The sequence below is a fragment of the Taudactylus pleione genome, unplaced genomic scaffold (genome assembly GCF_031769625.1).
Source record: "Taudactylus pleione unplaced genomic scaffold, aTauple2 ptg000711l, whole genome shotgun sequence".
NCBI classification, from domain to species: Eukaryota; Metazoa; Chordata; class Amphibia; order Anura; family Myobatrachidae; genus Taudactylus; species Taudactylus pleione.
In genome coordinates, this window is record NW_028285113.1 from 6,055,642 (window position 1) to 6,071,165 (window position 15,524).

Below are 15,524 nucleotides of genomic sequence, written 5' to 3' on the forward strand. Positions count from 1 at the left end.
CACTTGTGTTTCATTCTTATTCGTACCCTTTTTTTTCTTTTTTTTTTACCTTTACATCCTTTTTATCTAAAAGCAAAAAAGAAACTTTGTTTGCATGATGTGGGTGTTTTAAATGGGGCTTTTGTCTTATTATTTTTTTTTTTTTCTGTGGATATTTTGTTGAAATAAAATGTGAATTTCCCCTACCCCCATATACTGATTTCCCCCTTTAGCTGAGCAAAGCTGTGTTTTTTTTTTTTTCCTGCCTGTGAGTTCTATGCTAGGTGGTTAGGGCTTCTTATGCCAATCAAATGCTTTCCAGATTTGTAGGGGTCTGGTAATTGGATGAGACACAGACTTACCATCCTGAATCAAATAATACATTTATATCTTAATGATGGACGAGAGAGACTGCAGTAATGCTGAAGAGCATTTGCCTGGTCTTGGCACCCCTAGGCCTGATTCTGAGACGCATAGAATGTCGAACCAGACGCAGTTTAGCTGTTGTTTTGTACTGCGCATGCGTTTAAGTGCGACGTAGACCGCGTCCCATGTCCGCGTGCACAGAGTCGCGGTCTCAGAAGTGTCTTGAATGTGTTGGGAGGTGGCTATGTGGACTCTAGAAGATGGTCCATGTTACGGGCGTGTCGCTGAAGTGTTTGCGAATTCAGGCGCACAATCGCTCACATTGGAAGCCATAGTCTGATGGAGAATCCACACCTAGCATGGGACTGGTGCCAGTTTTGATGATGCGACCGATAGATGCGTCTAAAGACTTACTAGGTGATGTTTGAGCAGCTAAAGACGCTCTAAAGTGGGTGCCTCAGTCCTCGCCCATGCAGCCGCACGGAGGTACACCAGGGAAGGGCTTGGAGCGGAATTGCATATAGTCGCAGTAGCAATACCGGCAAAAAGCGCAGACCCGGACACTGCAACGTCCTAATCATCCACCTAGTATGGTACTTATTAACCAGTGTATTGAGCACTGCTGGCTGGTGTGACAGCATTTATTTAAAGCTATTTATATTACATTTGTTATGTTCCAGCGTAGTTCATCTGGTTATACTTGGATAAGCCAGCTGAACCACGTAAGGTTGTCTGCCTGCTTTTTAGCAGAATTCTGGAACACTATATTGTGCTTATATGATATAATGCATAGCATATGGCCAGTGAGGTCAGTACAGGAAATCCTTGTGCCGTGTCCGTCTGTCAGGCAGTGACCAGTTGGAGCTGAGAGCCGGGGAATCTGTCCTACGTTTTTTTTTGGGGGGGGGTTAGCAGAACAATGGTCTCTTCTCTACCTGCTGGTATGTGTGAGGCGTGACCTGCTCGTAGCGGATTGTGCATACATCTCTTATACGCACAGAACCTCCCCAGCTTTTAGGAAGAAAAGAACAGAAGTGGTGGAAGAAAGGTCCTCACTTAAAGCGCCACCATAGAAAGCTCCTTAAAATCTATTTGCTGAGGCAAAGACTGCTAAGTTAGGTAGCTGTGTACCTCCTGGCATGTGCCCAGGCATCTGATGCCATGGTGACCTGCTGAAAATAAAGCTACGAGGGAAACTAGGCTAACCCACCTCAGCATACACAGCCTTCTCTTATATGAATAGACATTTTCTCAGATCATTGAGAAAAAGAGGGGGTGGATGCTGGGGCGATAATGCATGACTAGCCTGTTCCTTTTCCACCCTACACTCCTCTGCCCAAGCTCAGCCCAGTGAGAAGCTGGTGAGTGGGTACGGGTTTCTGTGGAAGTTGAAGAATGTCAACTTTACTAGATGATGATGATGATGCGGTTGAGCAAGGAGTATCTTCATTTGTTTTAAAGGTGAAGTTGTTAACTGCTGATAGACCAACTATTCCCCTTAAAATGAGCTATCCAGTTAATGGGGCGGCTCCACACTTCAAGAGGCATATTTACTAAAGTGCGGGCTTTTAGAAGTGGAGATGTTGCCCCTAGCAACCAATCGGATTCTACTTAACATTTAACTAGCACCTTCTAGAAGATAATGGCTAGAATCTGATTGGTTGCTAGGGGCAACATCTCCACTTCTAAAAACCTGCACTTTAGTAAATAAAATATCCCCGAGCCTGATTCTGGGTAGCACGTAATTAGACTACAACTCCAGGTGCCCTCTCTGAACAGTCTGCTGATGTGATTACACACGTGATCTGAGATGCCTGCATCTTTGCGCAAACATATGGAGCCCGGGACACAGGCATAGTAAGCGAAAATTAGCTGTGGCATTCGAAGTTTCTGAGCAATTCGTATCAGAAATCAGGCCCCCCCCCCATCCTTTTACACGTTCATACTGTAAATCTGTTAGTTTAAAAAAAAGAAACGTATGCATATATTACGGCAGGTAAACGGTCCTGCGTTATGCTCTGTGTGCATCTGTAAATTCAATTTAGAATGTTGTCCCCCCCCAGCCCCCCCCCCCCCCTCCCGGATTTGAAAAATTGTCCCATAGCTTCCAATGTGTGTATAAACCCGTTCTCAAGTACCTCCTGCATAATCCTAACACACAGATATAGGCTAGATCTGTGGGGCGAAGGGGTCTTTCGGCACACGTGAATGAGCCCTTTGTTTTATACAGCTGACATGTATCCATCCAGGGGGCGCTCATAATCTTTTCAAACTTAAAACGCCCCCCTTTCCTACAGTGGAACTTGGCAGTCAGACCCTGTTGTTGGTTTTTCACTTTGTTGAAACATTGTTGCAGGTTTTTGCAGACCAGTTTTTCACAGCAGAGAGGCTGCAGCTTACAGAGATGAATAAAAATGTTCCCAGGGCTATCAATTTACACCTGTAATTTAAGTTGATGACAAATGTACACTTTCAAATATATAGTCCCTGCAGAGCGTGTAGTGTCTTAAGCTGACTATCCAATCCATTAAAAAAAAATATATATATATAATGTATGCTTTTAAGTCACTATTTTGGTATTATATGTTATGTACAATTCAAATGACTTGTCCACCTTTTACTGTAGGTTACTTTGGTTTATCTGTGCGCGCCCACCTGCAACTTTTAGAAAGTGTATTTGTTTAATCTGGGTTCCTTCTCTTTTATATAGCAATTGTGTTTCGTATACAAGGGCATCCAAATTAGACCATTATGATAATGGTGTCTATGTACTAAGTCTTGGAGAGAGATCAAGTACCAACCGATCAGCTCCTAACGGGCTGTGTTTGAAAAATGACAGGAGCTGATTGGTTGGTACTTTATCTCCATCCACTTTTCCTCTCTCCAAGGTTTAGTACATAGACCCCCTAAATAGAAATGTATTACTAGAAATGAAGTGAGAATAATGGGATAAAACGCACATGTTTATCTGTGGAATCCACATACAGAAAACTAAATACCAGTTGCAAATTCCATTATTACTCAGAAAAAAGTTCTGTAAGTAGTACGCCTATGTAAAAGGGTATACTTTCTCCAGCGTTAAAGAATGTTTTTTAAATAATTGTTATGGGAAGTTTTAAGAACCATCTTTGTGGCGGGAGTACCATACCCGCATCACAAAGATTATTAATAAACGGAGTTTGTTGCATAACCCCATTTCAAGTCTCTTAGCCAATAATGTTACAAGTTAACTTTTCTTTTTTTTTTTTTGCTTCTTCCAGCCATGAACCAACAGAGACTGAGTCAGAGTGCACCGGTGAAATCCCCACCGCCGCTCGCCCCGCAGAGCCCCCAGAGTACTGTCATGGGAGGTGGTGGCAACCAGCAGCAGATGAGGCTTCAGCAGCTTCAGATGGAAAAAGAGCGTCTACGACTCAAGCACCAAGAACTGCTTCGGCAGGTGAGGCCACAGGTTAGAAACAGCATTTTGTTATTCTTTACATGTTTGTCCTTTTGTCTGTGTAATGATGTTGGGGTTAAGTGTGCTCTAACACACTAGGGGTGGACATCGATTGGTTCACCGTCAATGAGATCATCGATACCTTCCATCGATGTCAGGAAACCATAGATGGAATACCGTTTATGGTTTGAACGATCGAAGGAAGGCACGGGAGCGTATATATGACCGCAGTGGACCAATCAGAGAAGGAGGGAGGGTCTAAGGTACGCACGAAGGGAGGGCATCTAAGTGAAAAACCCATTGCAATGCCATTTTCGGAACTCTGCCATCGATTGCCAAACACTGACCATTGGAAGAAAACCATCAATGTTTGCTATACATTGATGCTCGATATCCATCCCTAGCAGACCGCTCTTGTTTGTGAAGAGATACTGTCAAGAACAGGATAGTGTTGGGATCAGGATAATTTTGGTGGTTGTGGCGGTCGGCGTCTTTGCATGGTATTCCTCTACAAGACCGGCATGTATACTTGTTTAGGTGTCATTAGTTTAGGATGACTTTGGCTGGACACGTACAATGCCTTGCAAAGTATTCACCCCCCCTTGGCTTTTTACCTTTTTTGTTACATTACAACCTGTACATTTTTTTTTTATATCTGAATTTTATGTGATGGATCTGCACAAAATAGTCTAATTTGGTGAAGTGAAATGAGAAAAATATATATAAAAAAGAATCTTTATAAATAAAATTCAGAAAATTGGCATGTGCATATGTAATCACCCCCTTTGCTACGAAGCCCCTCAAAAGTTCTGGTGCAACCAATTACCTTTCAGAAGTCACATAATTAGTGGAATGAAGTCCACCTGTGTGAAATCTAAGTGTCACATGATCTGTCAGTATAAACACACGTTTCTGAAAGGCCCCAGAGGCTGCAACACCACTGAGCAAGAGGCATCACACCATGAAGACCAAGGAGCTCTCCAAACAAGTCAGGGACAAAGTTGTTTAGAAGTACAATTCTTGGTTGGGTTATAAAAATAAAAAAAATCCAAATATTTGATGATCCCCCGGACCACCATCAAATCCATCATCATTAACTGGAAAAAACATGGTACCACAACTAACCTGCCAAGAGAGGGCCACCCACCAAAACTCAGACCAGGCAAGGAGGGAATTAATCAGAGAGGCAGCACAGAGACCAAAGGTAACCCTGAAGGAGCTGCAAAGTTCCACAGCAGAGACTGGTGTGTCTGTGACCACAATAAGCCGTGCACTCCATAGAGCTGAGCTTTATGGAAGAATGGCCAGAAAAAAGCCATTACTTAGTGATAAAAATAAGAAGACACGATTTGAATTTGCCATAAGGCATGTGGGTGACTCCCCAAATGTATTGAGGAAGGTGCTCTGGTCAGATGAGGCTAAAATTGAACTTTTCGACAACCAAGGGAAACTCTATGTATGGCGCAAACCCAACACATCTCATCACCCCAAGAACACAATCCCCACAATGAAACATGGTGGTGGCAGCATCATGCTGTGGGGATGTTTTTCAGCAGCAGGTACTGGGAAACTGATTTGAGTCGAGGGAAAAGATGGATGGTGCTAAATGCAGGGATATTCTTGAGCAAAACCTGTTTGTCTGCCTGTGATTTGAGACTGGGACAGAGGTTCACCTTCCAGCAGGACAATGACCCGAAGCATACTGCTAAAGCAACACCCTAGTGGTTTAAAGGGAAACATGTAAATATGTTGGAATGGCCTAGTCAAAGCCCAGATCTCAATCCAATTGAGAATCTGTGGTCAGACTTTGCTGTTCACAAGCGGAAACCATCCAACATGAAGGAGCTGGAGCAGTTTTGCCTTGAGGAATTGGCAAAACTCCCAGGGGCAAGATGAGGCAAGCTCATAGAGACTTATCCAAAGCAACTTGCAGGTGTAATTGCTGCAAAAGTTGGCTCGACAAAGTACTGACTTTAGGGGGGTGAATAGTTATGCACGCTGAAGTTTTCTGTTATGTTGTCCTATAAATGTTGTTGGATTCACAATTTTAAAAAAACAAGAACAACTTCACAGTTGTAGGCATGTTCTGTGAATGAAATGATGCACACCTTCAAACAACCCATTTTAATTCCAGGTTGTGAGGCAAATAAACATGAAAAATGCAATGGGGGGGTGAATACTTTTACAAGACACTGTAGGTCATCATATAACCTATATATAAAGTGTGGTGCAAGTCTTTTTTTCTTTGCTTTGTTTTCAGTATTTTGCCATAGGGAGAGGAGAGCAAGGGAGACGGGGGTGAGATGGGGGGCGGAGCAGACGGGAATAAAAGATCCTGCAACAGTTAAAAACAAATAAAACTGCAACAGCTAGAGACAAAGCCAATGACAGCTGTGTAATACTAGCAACATGTAATTCTGCAACCACTCACACACATTTAGCAGTTAGCCAGATTCTTCGAGAATACAGGGAAGATATACTCTCTGACCTCAATAGTAAGGTTTCCCAGAATTGTGTTTGTTATACTTATTTATATATATAAATCTCTATATCTCTCTCATATATATATATATATATATATATATATATATATATATATATATATATTTATGCTCATTGGCTACCGTGTCCCTAGGATATGTCATTTGTCAAGCTGTGGTATACGGATGTGAAATTTTTAAAAAAAATGCTAATAGCCTTAAGATTAACTAATTTTTTTTTTATTATTATTTCATGTAGCACGAAAGAAGAGTAAATGTGGAGATATAAGGATAAATGTATTAGACTGCGAGCCGGAGCCGCTGCGGGAATACAGGTATGTATGCCCGTATTTTTAAAGCAGCAAGCATGGTAAAGTGCGAACCAAGCTGATTTAGCCTTTAACATGCTTGCTGCTTTAAAAACACGGGCATACTCTCATGTATTCCTGCAACTGGGCAGGTACGCAGTCTATTACATTTTAACCCATAGCGTCTTTTTCTATAAGGCGCTTTCATCAAACTCCTCATGGTCCCTTAGGCTCCCTCCGTATCCTTCTTCGACTATAGAGAAATCTCTGACATTGAAGTACATCTATCTGTTATATAGAGGGGATGTTTTGGGAGGGGGGGGTTTAGGAAAAATAAGATAAGGTTTTATCTGAGAAGATGGCAAGAATGATGGGGGGGGGGTTCAAATGGTCTTTATAGTCAGACTCTGCATAATGCTTTTTATTATACAAATTATTGAATATCTACAATTCCTTTATACCATCATTAAATGAATAATATTAGCTGTAAAAATGTATATAAAGTGACCTCACCAGATCCTTCCATTTAATGCCAGCCTAGAGCCCATATCTCATTTGCCTTTCTGAAAAGGAAACCACAAAACGGGAAGTTCTATGGATTACGGATATAGAGAAAATTGGTCCATAAAGAATGTTCTTAATTTCTGAGTGATGTTGATTAGAACAGATAAGGAAGTGAGGGCTTAACATAAAATCTACTTGGTAAATGTCATGTCTTTATTGAATTTAATAGTACACAGGTTTACTTGTCTTTGCAGGAGCTTGCTCTTCGTAGCCAGATACCAGCCATGGAGCAAGATGGCGGCACTCAGAACCCGGTGTGTTCGTCTGGAATAACGCAAGAGCTCCGGACAATGACCATGAACAGCTCAGATCCCTTCCTCAACAGGTTTGTAGTGCTTCACACCTAGCTGTGTACTTTCAGGTAATGGCAACCAAACATTGATAGTAGTTACCTTGGCAATTATCATTCTTTAGGGCCGATCCCTATCTGTTTGAAAATACCCGATTCAAAAACGTCCTGACGTTAGTTCCTTTGTCGTTTCCCTACGTTACTATGCTGTGTCCTGTGCAAATAAAGGAAAAAAATTGAAAACTTTTTACCCCCTGGTCTTGTTTGTCCGGGAACTCGCATTAAAACCAATGCACTTTTTGTGTGTTTTGCTCTCTCTTGGGGAATAATTTATTAAACTGTCTAAAGAGGACCGGTGGAGGTTGACGATAGCATCCAACCCAATTTCAGCTTTCATTATATAGAATGTGCTAGATAAATGGTAGCTACAATCTCTTCAATCTCATTGGTTCATATGAACAACGCCTCCACTTTTTATTGCAGATCTCCTCTGGGGAGGAGGGTCCCTGACTTGTCTGAAGTACAACATATTTCTGTAACTTAAAATTCTGCTTAAAGTGGGCAACTAGAATACATTTTATCACTGTCCCCTGTAATTGATCGGAGATTTGTGGATTTATCCATTGGGGTGCAGTGAGCCTAATACTCTTTACACAAGCCACCGGCACTGAGGACCTTGTCTTGCAAAGCAACTTTGCTTAGTTTAACAGTCTCCTACTAAAACTGTTGACGTGGGTTCTGGCCATAAAGGCATGAGCCTGATAATCAGGGCATTAAATATGTTTTTTATCCACCAAGTTTCTACTAGTAATAAGTGTTGCCCTATCTGTATGCCAGTGTGGTTTAAAGTTGAGGTCTTTCCTACACACCGCTTACTGCAAGAAAGGGTGGTTACATAAATCGGTGCATGATGGGATAGTTCCTTATCTGTAGATTTTGTCCTAAGGTGATGAAGGTCCTCTTGCCATCATACAGTGTCTTCCTCTATAACGTAGATTTTTCTGTTGAACTCTCCTGCTTCCTGTTTGCAGCGGCACGTACCACTCCCGAGATGAGAGTACGGACAGTGGATTAAGCATGAGCAGTTACAGTGTACCGCGAACTCCTGATGATTTCCTTAACAGTGTTGATGAAATGGACACAGGTGAGCTGGTTTTTTTAGCGTTGCCTGGATTACACTTTACAAATGAAATATTTGTCTTTTGTTTATGCCAGTTCATTGCATTGGACACATTAACTAAGAATTAAGTAGAGAATCTATTTCCGTGTGACATCTAGCATTGTCTTATTTTGAATTTGAGTTTTTCTTTGAATTGCAATATTTTCTGTGTATGTGCTCTTTGCGCTACAGCACATGCTGCTCCACCTGTATTCTTAAAGAGGAAGTTAACCTGTCACCAAGGATGAACACGTTTTTGACCTGGACAAAGACTTCCGATATTTTACATCTATGTATTTTTATTTGTCTCATCCATCTTGTCCTGAATACCAGTAGCATTGGATAGATATATGGGAGGAAACAGAAGCAGCAGGTTTTATTGTAGTACAGGTGTAGATAATTATAAAGAAAATAATTTTATTTACAATCCTTAATAGTAATAATGCAGGAAGTAGCAATGGTGGCACAGACTGTGTAATGGTTAGCATTACCGCCTCACAGCACTGAGGTCCTGGGTTCGATTCCTACCACGGCCCTAACTGTGCGGAGTTTGTATATTCTCCCTGTGCTTGCATGGGTTTCCTCCGGTTACTCCGGTTTCCTCCCACACTCTAATTGGGTCCCAACAAAAATTAACCCTAGTATGTAAGTTTGTGTGCATGTGGTAGGGAACTTAGATTGTAAGCTCCACTGGGGCTGTGGAATATTTGTGTGCTATATAAATGACTGGTAATAATAATAAGTCTTTGTGTGTCAGGATCCACCATACAAGTCCAGGTGGATCTATCGATATTTAGGTACTGCCAGGTGGATCTATCGATATTTAGGTACTGATCCATTCAATTAACTTCCAGACATTCCAAACTTAATTTTAAATCCATTAAAAAGACAACCGGTTATTACATAGCGTTTATTTCATACACCCTATTTGAGATCTTTTGCTGCACCGTAGTCTTTTTTTTTTTTTTTGGTTGGTACTATGACTGGAGATATTCACAGCTGTATATTTTTGTTTGATTTTTTTATGGTCTATTACAGTGTTTCCCAAACTCATCCTCAGGGAGCACTAACAGTGCATGTTTTCCAGGTCTCCTCACAGAATCACAAGTGAAATAATTAGCTATACCTGATCACCTATTAAAATATGTCGGTCAGGAATGAATACACTTGTGCACCAACTAGGAAAAATGGAAACCATGCACTGCTAGTGCTGCCTGAGGAATGACTTTGGGAAACACTGGTCTATTCTATAATATGTGACAGAAGAATTAGTCCAGTGGTTCTGAAACTCTGTCCTCAAGGTACCCTAACAGTCCATGTTTCAAGGATATCCATGCTTATGCACAGGTGACTTAATTAGTACCTCGGTTAGTTTGATTATATAATCTGTGCACAAGCATGGATATTCTAAAAACCTGGACTGTTAGGGTGCCTTGAGGACCGAGTTTGGGAACCACTGAATTAGTCTAAACTCTCAGTCATTCAAGTCTAGTAGTAACACAGTAAAAAATAAATAAAAAACTTCTCCGTTTAATGGACATTAACAAAATTGAACATGATCTAGTCTCTAAGGTGCAAAATGCTATGTCTGATACTGTATTCAGCCATCATCTATTAATAAAAAATAGGCAACTTTCACTCTGCCCTGTAACACTGTCCTTCTTTTTTTTTTTTTTTTTTTTTTAAAGTCCCATTGAAACTTTTTAGTATCTGTAGCTTTTCCAGTACTGAGAAGGTTGCAATACACATTTTTATATGTGGGCACCAATTGTTTTATAAAACCAGCTTTATTATACAGATGGAGCACGATTGTCATATGATGTGTTGATCGCCCAGTTCACCTGTAACCGCGCCAGACTTCAGTAATATTACTCTTTTATTTCCTATTGAGTGTGTTGGGTTTAATATGGCTTGATTGCTCCATTTGTCCAGAACAATCATACTCCATCTGTATGTTGCCACTGTAAAACTGTATTTTATAATCAATTTTATTCAAAGCAGTTCTTAAAATTGGGTGTGGGTTAATATTCTCCTGAATAATCATGTGTTTTGTATAGCTTGAGTTTTGTTTTGTTTTTTATTTCTTTATGCATGGTTTTTTTATTTATTTTTTAATTATAACACAATAAAGATTAGAAAATAGAGAAAAAATAAAATAATGTTCGACCTGTATTGTCACTAGAGTGTATTTTGACCACACATCATCTGATCAGCCTTGCAAACTATATGTGTGCAGAGGCAAAATAAAATTGGTTCCCATTGCCAACAATCTTTTAATTTTCTAATTGGGCACAATCTAGCTATCAAATTTAACTCACAAAGCCAGGCCAATAATCTGTTTCATGAGTATTAATCTCTGGTAACTGTAATGACTATTAATAAGCCAACATTTGTAATTATTCCCATTAATGTATCCGCAGTAGTCGTAGCTCTCACTTATATCCCAGCAAGTCGTTAATATTCAACAATATATACACAGTAGTTGGATTGCCTAATAGGTATCTAGTAATATTGTCAATGGTCAGAATGTCGACATTTATGATATCGCCATGGTTAGAATGCCGAAATAAATTCCCGACATAGTAAAAATTCAACATGAGTAGTTAGGGATAGGTTTAAACTTCCCTCAAAAACACATTGTCAACATTCTGACCATGCTGGCGTTTCATCAGTGTGGACATGCTGAAAGTCGAATTGATGACCGCGTTCACATAATATACAGCACATGCCCAATATTATGCCAACGGAAGACTACCCAGTAATAAACCACTGTTAGCAGTAGTCCACTACTAAATCAATGGTAGTTGTCCCTACTTTCGGTCAGGACTATACAACAATCTGGAGAGCCCTGAAAATAACAACTGCATATATCTGCACCCAGGGCTCCACTGATAGCCGCTGGGGTGAATTCTCACAACATGGAGTATTTATTGATGCAACAAGCTCTGAGATTTTTCCACAGTTCGTGACAATTGTTTAATATTTTAAGGCTATTCCTAGTGCCACATTTTTTTTAATGAATTCAGGCATTGGTGTTTGGACGTTAAGTAAGTCTATGTAAATGGTTTCCATGATAACTTTTTTTTTTTGTTCTCCCCAGGTGATGCAATCAACCAAAGTAGTATGCCCTCTCAGCAGAACCGGTTCCCTGATTATTTGGAAGCACTTCCAGGAACTAATGTAGACCTTGGTACGCTAGAGGGGGAAGCAATGAATGTGGAAAGTGAGGAACTCATGCCGAGTCTACAAGAAGCTTTGAGTTCTGACATCCTAAACGACATGGAGTCTGTTCTGGCGGGCACCAAACTGGATAAAGAGAGCTTCCTCACATGGTTATAGAGGCCTCTAGAAAACTGCTTCCAAAATCTCTGAAGGATTTTGTCCACCGAGAGCGCCTGTAACTTTACAACAAACCTTGGCCACTTGGCAGACTATTGTGTTGTGCGCCAGACGAACAAACTATCAAAGACTTTATTTTTTATTTTTATTTTCTCGTATTAGTATTTTCTTCTCACCCATTGCTGCTTTGTTATTGCAAAAACTTTTTTTTTTTTTGTTTTTTGTTTTATCACCATTGAGAGCCTAAGATATCAACAGTACATTGGATTTCATACCTGCCTTCAAGTATTTTGCATAAAGAGATTGGGAAAGGATGAACCAATACTTAATGCTATTAGATTCTCCAGTTTCCCACGTGGCTGGTGTAAATATCATGCAGTAATCAGTCTTTGTTTTCTCTCTTGCCTTATCTACAGCTATATATACTTTACAACATTACCTACCCTATCAGACTAGGGAGATATCATTAACTGACAAATAAGTATCATTTGTATGATTTTATTTCCCCTCATTCCTTCAGGATCCTGTAAATAAGTGGTCTAATGTCGTAAAACTGTTTTATTTTGCTTGTATGTGCCCTTCTGCCTTTTTTACTAAGTGCCTAGCTTTATTTTCCAGTCTTTGTTCTCTTGTATTATGAGGTAGTGGGCATTTTTGCCCCGGGATATATAACTGCTTTGTTGTGCTCCCTATTAAGTCCAGAACAACATATTTAGTAAATGTCAAGAGCACAGGCGTAAAAGAAAAAAAAGATAAGTCCTTTGAAGGCATAACAAGCCTCCCCCCATTTTGCTTTGAGTTTGAGGATAAATGGCTCATGATGGATCCTGTAATCTTAATTTACAGTGATCTATGGTTTTTTCTTTTTTTTTTTTTATTGTGCTTTTTTAAAAAAAATATATATATATTTTTTTGGCAGGGGGATATTGTTTTAACATACAGTATGTGCAGTCATTTTTTTGGGGGTCAGTGCAAGATGGTTTAAAGTTAATATTGTGTGAATATGTAAGTTTATTACATGGAAATGGTTTTTAAATGCTGATGGAACAGGCAAGGTGTGAAGGTGCCAATATCTGCTCTTTTGGCAGTTAGACATTGTTTTTATACTTTGTGAGGATTAGGGGGAGGGGGGATAATGACAGTTTTTAGGATGTGGTATTATTACTGGCAATTAGAATTTAGGTTTGACATTTACGAACAAATCATTTAACCTACCTCCTGTCTTTTTAAGAAAAAAAAAAAAACAACAAAAAAATCTTTTTACATGACTTTCAAAGCTCTAGTATATATTTGTATCGAGGGCTTATTTTATTTTTGTTAATGCCGAGAAATTGCCACACTAGGTTATTATTTTGTTTGTTTTTTTAATCTAAGGGTCATTTGCCCATGCAAATTTATAAATATATACTACACGAAACAAAAATTTTATTGGTGTGCCTTTTTAAAAAAATCTGTTTCTCACATGAATCTGAGTGTCCTTGCGATCGGGTGGATGTCTTGCCTGACTTTTTGTATATGAATATTAAATGAACATGTCTTAATGTACAACTAATTGGTTTTTTTTATTATAAAATTAAACAATAGCTAATTGTAAGAGTTATTGTCTTCACATTTCCTCTTTACCATGTGCTAGTCAAGCAAAAATAACTTTCCGTCAGTTTAATCTATGATATACAATGGGTATTTTGGATTATTAAGGGATCGAATTAGCGCCATATATATATATATATATATATATATATATATATATATATATAATGCTATATAATGGACAAAACATATTTTTAATGTTCCGATCTCTGCGCACCGTGGAGGCATGTATTTTTTTTTTTGGGGGGTGGCGATTCAATATTCATGTCAATACAACCTTGTGTATGAGGTGTTCAGGTGTAGCCTAATGAGCTGGCAGGTTATTGTATCTTCTGTATTTGCCACCCCACAAAATGGCTAACTCTGTTCAGGCAGCATCCCCGCTTTAGAAAATGGCAATTATACTAGTCTTGGAAGCAAATTGTTGTGTAAAAGTCTCAGTACAAATGTGGGGACTTTTTATTATTATTATTATTATTATTATTTAAAACCCATTATCCAGTAAATAATACTAAATATCTCCTGCTGTTTTGTGGTATCATCCACCTAGACTAGATCACCAAGCTCCTCTTACAATTACTATGAAGAGCACTGCTAAATTATGCAATGAACAGGGTAGAGAAAGGATGGTAATTATTATACTGAAAAGTCCTAAATATTCTGGTTACTTAAAGGGTGCAGCAGTATTTCTTGTCACCAGGGAAGCAGTAAGGCAAACTTCAAGGCAACTCTCACTATTGGAGGTGTCAGCAATGCCTGTACTGTAATCAATATACCATTATTTCAATATACCATTATTTCAGTAATTAGTGGAGAGTTATTGACCTCTCATTACATTTCTAAAGAAGAGCTTGTTAATTAACATATCGTATGTGTACTTGCTTAATAGTATTCCAGTGTCATGAAACACCTTAAATCTTTCTAAAAGGGGAAATGCTCTTCCCAACAATCTCTACAGACCTTTAATCCACTTTGTTCTTGTCGGAACCTCTGCTTGCCAAACACTCCTACCAGTATCTAAGAGAAATTGCTCTCACTTAAAGTGCAAAATCTTACATTCTGTCTAAATGAGAGAAGGGCGCTGAAAATAGTGGCCTCTTCCAACATGAGGTGCAGTACTGGAGAAGGGACGGGCGTGCCTGGATGGGCCAGGCTTGCTTAGGGTCCTGTAAACTGCCCTTTGCATATAGCTGAGGATACATATAGCAGGCTTCACGTGGAAAGTGCCCTCAATTTATTAATGGTGGATTTAAAAAGTTGACTTTGTAATTTCATGATCTAGTTTTTGATATGGTCAATGCCATGACTTTTATACCACTTTTCCATCAAAATGCCGGGTCAGACCTGGGTTTTCTAACACGTTTCCATCCTGTATCATAGCCAGGTCAGGCACCTTTCACACTGCACCTTGGACCCTGGTTATTCCCAGATAGACCCTGTTCACACTGAACTTGTGTCTGCCCGGCAAAACTTGTGTATGTCATTAGAAATGGAAGTTTTTCAGGCTCACAAAGATGAGGCCATAAAAAGTGGGTGAGGACTGCTCACTGTATAGCTTTAATCACGCTTTAATCATGGGCTATGCGGAGAGCTTGGCTTTTTGCGTGACCCAGGTCGCATAACCTGGTTGGACCGTTCACGCCACACCATTGCACAGGACCATGCCGGGTTCGGCCATGGCAGCTACCAGGGTCGGATTCCTGGGTAACGTGACCCAGGTTGATCCTTACCCACTAAACCTCGCTTTGTGTTGCCGAGGCAATAATAATTGTGAAATCTGCCCTATTATGTATTGACAGGATACTGCAAATTCTGCAGTCACAGTTGAAGTCTCAAAATGGGGTCAGTAGCTTTAAATCTACAAAGGGCTATCAAAGTATGATAATATTGGTAGCGTTTTGCTCCTGTCAAATAGTACTTTTGTATTTTAAATATGAATCTGTTGTAATTTATTTATTTTTATATTCCGTAGAGTTAGATATTTTTTATTGGTTCCTTCCATTTTGTATCT

At 39.6% G+C, this 15,524-nt stretch overlaps 1 protein-coding gene across 4 annotated transcripts in view; it reads left to right on the plus strand.

The window, feature by feature from the left end:
- Positions 1–13,593, plus strand: part of YAP1 (Yes1 associated transcriptional regulator) — a 97,229-nt gene extending 83,636 nt beyond the window's left edge. For 2 of the 4 annotated variants that reach the window (XM_088456642.1, XM_088456644.1), the window contains 4 exons: positions 3,606–3,784; positions 7,331–7,461; positions 8,457–8,569; positions 11,685–13,593. In XM_088456642.1, coding sequence (XP_088312768.1) covers positions 3,606–3,784; positions 7,331–7,461; positions 8,457–8,569; positions 11,685–11,923 — 662 coding nt within the window. In that variant the 3' untranslated portion in view covers positions 11,924–13,593. Of the gene's footprint in view, positions 1–3,605; positions 3,797–7,330; positions 7,462–8,456; positions 8,570–11,684 lie in introns of all 4 variants that reach the window. The other 2 variants (XM_088456643.1, XM_088456641.1) reach the window with 2 other exon arrangements.
- Positions 13,594–15,524: the final 1,931 nt, after the last annotated feature.